The sequence below is a fragment of the Ctenopharyngodon idella genome, chromosome 6, assembly GCF_019924925.1.
Source record: "Ctenopharyngodon idella isolate HZGC_01 chromosome 6, HZGC01, whole genome shotgun sequence".
In the NCBI taxonomy this organism is placed as follows: Eukaryota; Metazoa; Chordata; class Actinopteri; order Cypriniformes; family Xenocyprididae; genus Ctenopharyngodon; species Ctenopharyngodon idella.
The window spans coordinates 11,170,877-11,182,187 of record NC_067225.1 but is presented as its reverse complement, the minus strand read 5'-3'; the positions used below and the strand labels follow the sequence as shown (position 1 = coordinate 11,182,187).

The window sequence follows — 11,311 nt, the reverse complement described above, 5'->3', positions numbered from 1 at the left end:
TTCTCTGTTGAATAGTCTTACCCCTCAAAACATCTAGGCATTAGTTCCTTGCATAAGTCATTAAATGCAAAATGGTTGAACTAGTTGTCATAAACTGTCGACCATATTTTCTACACATTTCTATTAGACTTTTGGTAAATGTGTCCTGAATCGATGAATTGAGGGGGTGAATTTTGAATTTCACTAATGAAGGGGAACGTAAAGCATAAGATCAACCAGTTCTCTAAAATAGCTCAGATGTCATCTCATTAAGCTTCATTTGGCAAGCACATATATATATATATAGGCAGAGCACAACACAGTGTTACACACTCTGACAATGGAAGAACAACAAGGAAACAAACAGCCTCAACAGCTGGGAAGAAGAGGAGGAGTAAGGATGTGTGGAGGCAAACAGAGGAAGAGGTTGAAGAGGCCAAGATTGTAGACATGTTTCTGATGAAATAATGGCCACTATTATTTCACTATTATATAGTCTTTTTGTTTATATCGCAATGACATTGTACTGTCATTTGTTGACAGACAGACCGTAAAAGTGTAACTGAATCCTATCCAGTCTCTTGCAATCAATATCCCACATCAGAGTAATGTGTAAATTTGTAATGTTGAAATTTATATGCCATAGAGATAAAATGCAGTCTTGTGCATTTTCAATCAAATTTCAGTTTCATCAAAATCTTGGCATACTGTTATATTGACAACATGACTAAGCATTTTGTTTGTGACACAAGGACTTGTCATTCTGATGACACTGATATGTTCATTGACATAAATACTTAGTTTAGAGAGATGAACTAAGGATTTTGAGCGTGTTACATCCGTCGTGTGGTGCTGTTTATACGAATTGTTTCGAGAAATGCACTTACTGGTATGCAAATCTTAAGGATGATTCAAGAAATGTACCAAAACGACTGAGAAAAACTGTAATCCTAAGTTACATAGAACCGTGCGATTGTATTTGGGAATGTTGTGCTTTTCCTGTGATTGGATGGACCGGACTTATATATAGTGAGAGTTGGAGATTCCTTTATTTAGTTAATAAAGTTAAAACAGAAAATAAGACAATTATATTTTTGAAATAAAAAAAATCACACACACTCAGATACGTAAACAGTGTATAACAACATTTTCTCCCATAGGTGGCTTTGAAAATCACATATGTGACCCTGGACCACAAAACCAGTCATAAGTCGCACGGGTATATTTGGAGCAATAGCCAACAATACATTGTATGGGTCAAAATTATCAATTTTTCTTTTATGCCAAAAATCATTAGGATATTAAGTAAAGATCATGTTCCATGAAGATAGGTAAATTTCCTACTGTAAATATATCAAACATTTATTTTTGTGAGTGGATATGCATTGCTAAGGACTTCATTTGGACAACTTTAAAGGTGATTTTCTCAATATTTTGATTTTTTTCCACCCTCAGATTCCAGATTTTCAAATAGTTGTATCTCCGCCAAATATTGTCCTATTGTCCTAACAAACCATACATCAATGGAAAGTTTATTTATTCAGCTTTCAGATGATGTATAAATCTCAGTTTCACAAAATTGACCCGTATGACTGGTTTTGTGGTCCAAGGTCACATATGACGTTGTAGTTGTCTAAGAAAGCCTCTTCTCTTCTAATCTAAGAATAGTACGCAGATAGATAGATAGGTAGATAGATAGATAGATAGATAGATAGATAGATAGATAGATAGATAGATAGATAGAAAGATAGAAATGGCGCGTGAATCATATTCAACAATAGTATTCTGAAAATATTTTGCGAATTTGTCGTAAATGAAAGAAGACGGAAATAATTAAAATGCAAAGGTAGGCCCCGCCCACACGCCCCGCCCACTTTTCCGCGCTGCGTCCGTCCAGCCCTCAGACCGTGTGCCATTGGGCTGCTTTATATTCTCATCCTAGGGCCGCTCATCATCCGGTTCGCTTTGCCCTAGAATCAAATGCAGCTCTGGACCGACAACTTCGTTTGGTTTGACGTTACGCCGAACCAACGTAGGAAGGAATATTAAGGGATGATCGTTTATATTCACAGGAGTGTATATGGTCTATCGTGTTCATGGCGTGTCAGCAAACTGTCATCTTCCGTCCTATCCGTGATGTTTTGACATATCGATGTGTCGTTTGAATGTGCAACAGGCTCCCGCCATATATGCATGCGGTTTATGGAGACGATGGGTCATCAAAGGGAGGATGTGTCCTAGGGCTCTACATTTTTTTGCTTGTGGTCACAATATAACCATTTATTAATGCTGGTCACTCACGACCATGACTCTTTGAATAGTGATCTTTGATCTGTACACAACTGAACAGCACTTCAGTTTGGCGAGGTCATTTCTGTGCCAGAGTATAAGGGAATTTAAAATGGCAACTCAAGTTACGGGGAGGAAAAGAATTCCCAACCGGGAGAAACTATCGGCGGAGGATGATGCGCTCAGTCAAATAGCTCGAGAGGTAAGACAGATGATCAGCATTTCACGTGCTGCTGGCCGCAGCTCGATCGTGCTGCGCAAAATGTCGTCCTTTTACAAGTACTGGAGTTCTTCAAATTTAGGGGGTCTTGATGAATTATGAAAGGGTTTTTGTCGGTTGTGCTGTGCTGTCCTCATTCCCCGTTTTCCGCATGCAGTAAGGAAAAATGAGCACGGATACGATGACGCTTGTCCTTTAATAATGTGAATGGGAAACATTGCACCCCTCCCCTCCCCTCCCAATTATTAGGCTCTTGTGAATGACAAAAACACATTATTCGTCGCAGTCTGAATCGAGGTATTGTTGCTAGCATGACCTACATGATTGCAAGACTTCGGTTAATAGGTTAATTATATGGGTAAACAAGCATTTGTCCCTATACAAATAGCGTTATAGTGCAGTTGAGCAACAGCATCTTCATGTTTGGATACCTGCACAGCCGCGTGACGTCATGAAGCGAAGATCAAACGAAAATGCTGAGACTGCTGACGTCAGAAACTGCTCTGATGCGGCACATCACACCCAGCAAATGGCCCAAATAGCCTTTAGGGATGTATTTTAAAATACACAGCTCAAATCGTGCTGATCACTTAAATACTCTGCCATATGTGATCCTGAAATCGGTCGGTTTTCAGTTCTTAATGAAAAGCAGACACAAGCAGCTACTAGGTTTCTTTCTTTTCTGAAAGGAAAATGTGGGTCATAAATGCAGAAAATAAATGGTGCAGGGGTTTAGTAATGCTTGCTGTTTTTACCTATACTCATCTATTATTATCTATTATAAACAGTCAATGGATGTTGTTATAATCAAGTCATCTTATTCCTAATGTTTCAGAATATGTTCCATATTAAAAGTCAGAGATTTGTTTTTAGTGCCACAAAAATATTCAGGTTTTCACCTAAATACCTCTGTGACCTTTTGAATCAACTGACCACATCTGGAAAGTATTTCCTCACTGAAGAATTTTCCTTTCTTCCTACTGACCTTGACCTTACCTTGATGCTTAGCTGGTGCCCTTAAAGGGTTAGTTCACCCAAAAATGAAAATTATCCCATGATTTACTCACCCTCAAGCCATCCTAGGTGTATATGACTATCTTCTTTCAGACGAACACAATCGGAGATATATTTAAAACATATCCTGGCTCTCCAAAGATTTAGAATGGTAGTGGACGCATCCAATAAATAAATCCATGACGCAATGACGAACGCGGCAGCGCAGAGGATAGAGCAGAACAAAACACCGGTCACGAATTAGAAGTCTAAAATGAGAAATTTTTAAAGAGAAATGTCGGAGAATTTCGATACAAGAGAAGGGGAGCTTCAGCCATATTTGTTTAAATCGCGAGAGGCGTCTAAGATTACGATACTCCTACATCCTGCGTCATACATCGCGTCACGGGTTACTCCTGTGATGCAAGTTGACTTGCACAATATGCGTACGGTCGTCTTGAAGCGAGTTATTTTAGATTATAAAATCGCTTCGCTTCAGAAGGCCTTTATTAACCCCCTGGAGCCGGATGGATTATATTTATGATGGATGGATGCACTTTTTTGGGGTTCAAGACAGGTCCCCCTGTTCCCTACCATTATAAATCTTTGGAGAGCAATGATATTTTTTTAAATATATCTCTGATTGTGTTTGTCTGAAAGAAGATAGTCATATACACCTAGGATGGCTTGGGGGTGAGTAAATCATGGGGTAATTTTCATTTTTGGGTGAACTATCCCTTTAATAGGCAAAATCTTTGGAAATGTATCAGGGACATTTAGTCCATAAAATTAGCTCCAGTTAAGGAATGGAAAAAGTAATGATGCTTTGCATCATTTGCCCTCTGGTCCTTGTGTTCTTGTAAAACTCTGTACCCACCCTCTATTAAACTTACAGGATGAATCAGTTCCTGAATCCTCAAATGTTTTTCCTTTCTTTTTGTTCTTCTTTCTCATTGAAACTGCACAATCAGCCATTGCCCAAGCCAGGGAGAACTGAGTCGAATAGTTAAATCAATTAAAAATGTTGTCATTATTTTCACATCTTCATGTGATTCCAAACCCAATTATCTTTCCTTCTTCTGTTTAACACAAAAAGTGAATTTTTTAACTGGCCGCTGTTTTCAATATCCACAAAAATGTACCATAAAAGTATCATTAATCTTGTCTTTGCAATTTGTGAACTATTTTCCATGAACAGGCTGAAATTTGTCACACTAACATCTAACACTGACATCCGCCCTGTCCGTCCAATTCATGAACAATTGAATTGATTATGCACTTGGATTTGTGTTTTCTGGAACTAAAATGATTGAATAATTATGCACTTAGTCTGATCTTTTCAGTGATTCATTTGATCCAGTTCACAAAAAATATAGTTCACTAGTCCACAGTCAGTGTAATTCAGGGGAAAACTGTGTGTTATTTAAAATTATTTATTTTGTCTTCAATGTAAGAAAGAAAGTTTTACAGGTTTGGAAATAATGTTTGGGTGAACTTTGTATTTGACAGGAGAGGCACAGTCACATAGCAACATAATAGTCTGCATTTACACTGCAGGTCTTGATGCCTAATTCTGATTTGTTGACTATATCAGATTTTTTTTTACAACTAGCTTACATCTTATTTTAAAAGTGACCTATATTCGATATCTGCATTTACACTATACACTTGGTGAAACAACTCAAGGTAGACGTACTGACCTGGAAAAGCTTAGGCCGAAAAGGAAGTAAAATGGCGAGATTTACAATGGATGCAGATGAACTGATAATACAAGTTTTGCTTTCCAAACCATCTTTAAAGGTCAGCTAAACATTGGTCTTTAAAGGCGGAGAAAAAAGAAGAGAGCCCTTGTTGCCTGGACATTGAAAAGAGTCATGTAATCTCGGTTGGTGTCCACCTGAGTTGACATTATTTGTCACCATCGCTTTTTCAATGACGTACGACTCGGGAATATCCGGTCTGTCTGCTTACATGGCAGATGCAAATGCACATATCCGATTGATTTATTTCCAAATATGAATGAGGCCTGAAAGCAATCTGAGAATATCAGAATCCATGTGCTTTTTTCTTGCTTACTCATTCGTGGGTCATATCCGATCTGTGCCACATGGGAGGAAAAAATCAGAATTGGGTCATTTGAACCATGTAATGTAAATGCGATGTTAGACAGCTTTGTTTAGGCATGAATTAGGCGTGCGGTCTGATATGGAGTCATTAGGACACTGGGCCAATCTGACAACTATGTAGCACTTACAAGGTTCGTCTGTAATAAGTATAATCAACATCTCTGCCAACTGAGCTGTTTTTATATTGCAGGCATTAGGGAACAGCAAGACTCTGTACAAGCTTGAGCACGTTTGTTCGCAGAAGTGGTGGGATTGGGTGTAGACTGTGTTTCAATGTGATCAGAATGGCACTAGTTAGTTCTTGCCATGGTGACGTTGTGAAAGTTTTATAAAGTCTTTGCCATCCATTTTATAGTTAAATGATGATTTCACTTTTTTAACTTTAGTTAGTGTGTAATGTTGCTGTTTGAGCATAAACAACATCTGCAAAGTTACAACGCTCAAAGTTCAAGTGCAAGAGCAAAGTGCAAAGCGAGATATTTTCTTTTAAAGAATTTGCTGTTTAAGGACTACAACAAACGGCCGGTAGGGACTACAATGAGCTTCTTCCCAGGTTAGTGACATCACTAACCCTGAAATTTACATAAACCCCGCCCCCGAGAACACCAACAAAGGGGGTGAGGCCATGTTGGGCTGCTTTAGAGAAGAGGAAGAGTTGTTGCAGTTGCCATGCTGTCATTTTACACCTGGACTGCTTCACAAACGAGGGTCAATTCAACGCTGGATTTGCACAAAAGTTTAACATGACGGCACATGAATCAACTCCACAGCAACTACATAAATTTATCCACTAACCATTCAGAAAAGTCCAGTTTCATTCTAAAAGTTGTAACTTCTTCCTGAGTCTCTCCATCAGTGTCGACTCCGGTTTGATCAATGTAAGGCTGAACACCGTTACTGACAATCCTCATTTTGGCTGCGTGAGATTCTCCAGCTTTGTTGTTGTTGTTGAGCAACCAAAGCTTGAGCTGTTAAAGCTCCGCCCTCTTCTGGAAAGGGGTCCGGGAGCAGCAGCTCATTTGCATTTAAAGGGACACACACAAAAACAGTGTGTATATCTGTGGGGTATTTTGAGCTGAAACTTCACAGACACATTCTGGGGACACCAGAGATGTATATTACATCTTGTAAAAGGGGCATTATAGGTCCGCTTTAATTCAATGTTTTTATTTAGCCTAAACAATGCTTGTTATATTGTCTGGATAGATTTTTGGCTTCTTCTGTCTCTGAGCTTAAACTGCTCACTCTCTGTTTTACTGTACAGTGATGGTTTGATCTGCTCATCACATTACAGCCAGCATAAATGGTATGATCTATGGTTGAGGGCACAGCCTCGTTCAGACTGTAAGTTCAAATGTGATTTTTGTGCATATCTGATTGGAATCTGATCATATTTAACAAGTGTGAATGTCAAGAAAAGTAATATGAAATGCATTTACAAATCACATCAGATCTGAACAGTTGTGGTTTGAAATCCTTTTCAAATTGCATTTCTGGAAATCTGTTTCAGTCCGACCGCTCTAATCGGATTTCTTGTGGTTTATGTATGTCACTTTCTCAGTGAGGTCAGACGTTGTTATAGGAAACATGCTGAAAGTCGCTGCAGAAACTAGGCTGTGTTGTTGCAAAGTGACGGTTAAACAGAAATAATGGAGACATTTTTTTGAGACCGGCGGAGATGACAGCATGGAATAAAGCCACACAAACCAGCCTCCTATGTTTCTGCCACTGCCTCAGAAGGCATAGTAGTCCCGCGTGGTGGTTGCGTACTGTCATGTTGTAAACAAGACATCTGTATTGAAAACTCCTCTACGTTGCTGTTGTTGTTTTTGGGGTATGCCTACCAAAGCAATGTCACTGCCATAGAAACCAATGCAGATATTCTGGAAAATGTAAGAGGTTCACGGGACACATACATCAGATCTGAACAGTTGCGATACAAAGTGTGGACAGTCAATAATTTAGATCAGATTCCATTCGGATACACAAATAATTGAATTTGGACTGACAGTGTGAACGTAACCTGGGCTCATGGGATAGGGTTCCACCCATAAAAATTAGGCAATGACCGCAATAATAGCTTACGCCTCAATTGATCAAAACCTGCCGGTGTACAATTACCTCAATGTCAATAAAGTTTTTATTGACATTCTCCTAGAGTCATTAAATTATTATTATTTTTTTTAATTATGAGCCCCAATAAATGAATTCTGATGTTTCTTTTTGGTACTCATGTAGATCTAGCAGAATGGAGAGAAATGCACGTGGTCGTTGAGAATCAAGTGGATGTTATTTGAACTCTATGACCGACCTCTTTCCAAGTGAAATATCTTGTGTCTTAGTTGCACAGAAGCAGAAATCACATCTCATGATCCAAATTTAACATCTACCTCAGTCACAGCATGTGGACTCCATTGGAACTTTGGACTCCATTCACATTCGACTCTTTTTCCACTTACTGCCCTTGTATTTTCTGACTCCTGAGACAGGAAGCAGAAAGACTGTACGTCTTAGGCTTTGTTCCAAATGGCGCTCTTGATATGTACTTATGGTCTCGCAGACCTGCCATGGCTCGTGTGCCTGTGAGACCGTAGAATTGGATATTTTAGGGATCGCACGACCGCCCACTTTGCAGAGGCACTGATGCAGGCTCCAGAGAAACTTTACTGGACAGTTTATGTGACATAACGTCATCGAAGTTTGGATTTTGAGGTAGTGCGCATAGGCATTTGGGACCTTGTGAATGCTTTTGACTGCTATTAATACAAAAAGGTTTGGTTTTCAACTCTCTACATTGCAAGTAAATCACAAACATAAGCAACTAAATTTCACGCTAGGTGACTAAATAATTTCTATCTTTAGACACTGGCTAATAAATTGTTAGACTTCAATTGCCAGTTAGAGGCTGAGCATTTAAGAGTTTCTCTCTTCGTGGCTTTACAGCACAGTGAGTGCACTATTCCTAATGTATGAGTGCACTATTCCTATTCACAACGTATTTGACACACCGCAAACTCTTGGCTTGGCTGCGAGCGCTCTGCGTTTCTCTCACACACACACACACACAAAGAGAGTCTTACATACCACATACTAATGCACTACTACATAATATTCTTCTTAATTTGTTCAGAATTATTCAGTCTTTAAGACTAAGCAAAAGCCACTGCCAGCTGGTTCTTTCGGTAGTGGGCGGGAATAATGCGCAAGCAGCAATCTCATTGGCTAGCGCTCATCACGTTTTGTGTTCAGCAAAACAGTTTGAGTGAATGCAGACAACATTATTCATGAGCCCAGCAGCCTATCAGACCTTTTATATAGTAGTAGAATTAGTAGACATACACCCTAAAAAATGTTGGGTTAAGAACAACCCAAGTTGGGTTGAAAATGGACAAACACAGCAGTTGGGTTAAATGTTTGCTCAACCTGCTGGGTAGTTTTATTTAACCCAACTATTGTTTAAAAATTACTGTATTTCTTGCTTAAAATGAACTCAAAGTATGTTGGAAATTAACATTTATTAATATGTTTAATAAATGAACATTTATTAACAAGTTTAATACATAATAATTGAAAATATAATTCAACAATAAACATTTATTAAATTGCTTATTAATAAATGTTCACTTTTTGATTAGAATTGTTTGTCTGATTTTTCATTTTCAACCTATTTTGGGTTCATTTTAAGCCAGCCATATAGCCATTTTTAAACAATAGTTGGGTTAAATAAAACTACCCAGCATGTTGGGTCAAACATTTAACCCAACTGCTGGGGTAGTCCATTTTCAACCCAACTTGTGTTGTTTTTAACCGAGCATTTTTTAGAGTGTAGTATTTTATTATTGTTTATTTTTTATAGAAACACTGAATGACCAATAATGTCAAGCATTATATACTACACTGTAAAAAATGCTGGGTTAAAAACAACCCAAGTTGGGTTGAAAATGGACAAACCCAGCGATTGGGCTGTTTGAACCCAGTGGTTGGGTTAAATGTTGCCTGACGTATTGGGCAGGTTTATTTAACTCAACTATTGTTTAAAAATGACTATATGTCTGGCTTAAAATGAACCCAAAATAGGCTGAAAAATTAAAAAATCAGACACATAATTACTAGAAGCAACAATAATAATCAAAAGATGAACATTTATTAAATGTTTATTGTTTAATTATTATTCATTAAGCTTATTAATAAATATTAATTTCCATCATACTTTGGGTTCATTTTAAGCAAGCAATACAGTAATTTTTAAACAATAGTTGAGTTAAAATAAAACTACCCAGCAAGTTGGGCAAACATTTAACCCAACTGCTGGGTTTGTCCTTTTCAACCCAACTTGGGTTGTTTTTAACCCAACATTTTTAGTGTATATATATATATATATATGCTTGATTGACCGATGTTTTGTTAAATTTTTCGTTGTCATGCTTTCAAATTCTTTCACATGTAAATGTATCTTTGTAAAAAGCTGTGCCATTTTGTGAAGAGAAGCACATTCCACATCATTCATATATAAATTATTCATTCCAAATCATATGCATACATACATACATGCATGCATAAATACACAGTCTGGCGAGTAAACCTAAAAAGAAAATGACCAGCCAATGGATATTCTATTGTCAAGGTGTGCATAGAGGGTTGATTTGTGGAGGAAAAGGTGTGTTTTTTGGCTTTTGGGGGGAAGAGAATTTAGCTGACCTAGTGATAGAAGAGTATTTAGCCCTTGCCTCTCTGCAGCAACAGATTGGCCAGCCACCACCCACTGACCTGCATCCTTTAAGCCTCTCCACAACATCCTGTGTTAATCGCCCCTCTAGGAGCTCCACTACTGTGCATCATTTTGGCCGCTTTCATTGAAACTCCTCAGACAATGAAAATGTATTCCCTTTCAGGGCTACTGATGACAGTTTCCAGTGTAAAGTGCCAGGAATGCAGAGGCAGTTATTCTGTTAGTCATGCAGGGTCATATATCAGCCTATTCTGCTCTCTGTGGTGCAGTGGAAGGCAAAGCTGATGTTGTAGGCCTTCGCGAGTGCGCACTTTAGGGGGGTTGCAGTAAGCCTGCGATTAAGTTGCTGGGTAGACTGAGGTGAGGAGCAGACAGGAAGTGATGCGTTATGGGCCTGTATTGCGCTCTAAGAGCAGATTAGTCTGGAGTTACTCTCCATGACCGTCTAATCTCCTGCACTGTCACCTAGAAAACAAAAACAATTCGTTCCCTATAATTCTGTATTACATTTGCTCAGAATCACTGTCAAACCAGTTTAACTGGCCAGTATCACATGAATGTTTAATCATTGTTTATTTGCACACACTGTTTTTTCATTACATAAATAACTACTGCGATGCAGTCAGGCACCTCAGTCGGCTCTGTCAAATGTTGAAAGTGTGATCAATTAATGCATGTCTGGATAAATGTATAGCCATTATACGCATCAACATCATTTGATTAACTGGTGAAAATTTATCACCAAACATTTATCTTAAAATTCTAAAATATTTACTGGTGGCTTTACAACTGGGTCAATGACTATTTTTTTTTAATCTTTTATCTTATTAAAGGGACCCTATAATGCCCCTTTTACAAGATCTAATATAAGTATATAAGTCTCTGGTGTCCCCAGAATGTGTCTGTAAAGTTTCAGCTCAAAATACCCCACAGATCATTTATTATAGCTTGTCAAATTTGCCCCTATTTGGGTGT

The 11,311-nt window shown here is 38.3% G+C and overlaps 1 protein-coding gene and 1 long non-coding RNA gene across 25 annotated transcripts in view; one reads left to right on the top strand and one right to left on the bottom strand.

Annotated features, from left to right (window-relative positions):
* Window positions 1-11,311, bottom strand: part of LOC127513925 (uncharacterized) — a 757,994-nt gene that overhangs the window by 677,668 nt on the left and 69,015 nt on the right. The gene's annotated exons all lie outside the window — the stretch shown is intronic.
* Window positions 1,861-11,311, top strand: part of lrrfip1b (leucine rich repeat (in FLII) interacting protein 1b) — a 42,644-nt gene continuing 33,193 nt past the window's right edge. For 10 of the 24 annotated variants that reach the window (XM_051896097.1, XM_051896092.1, XM_051896099.1 and 7 more), the window contains exon 1: window positions 1,864-2,470. In XM_051896097.1, coding sequence (XP_051752057.1) covers window positions 2,381-2,470 — 90 coding nt within the window. In that variant the 5' untranslated portion in view covers window positions 1,864-2,380. Of the gene's footprint in view, window positions 2,471-11,311 lie in introns of all 24 variants that reach the window. The other 14 variants (XM_051896090.1, XM_051896086.1, XM_051896083.1 and 11 more) reach the window with 4 other exon arrangements.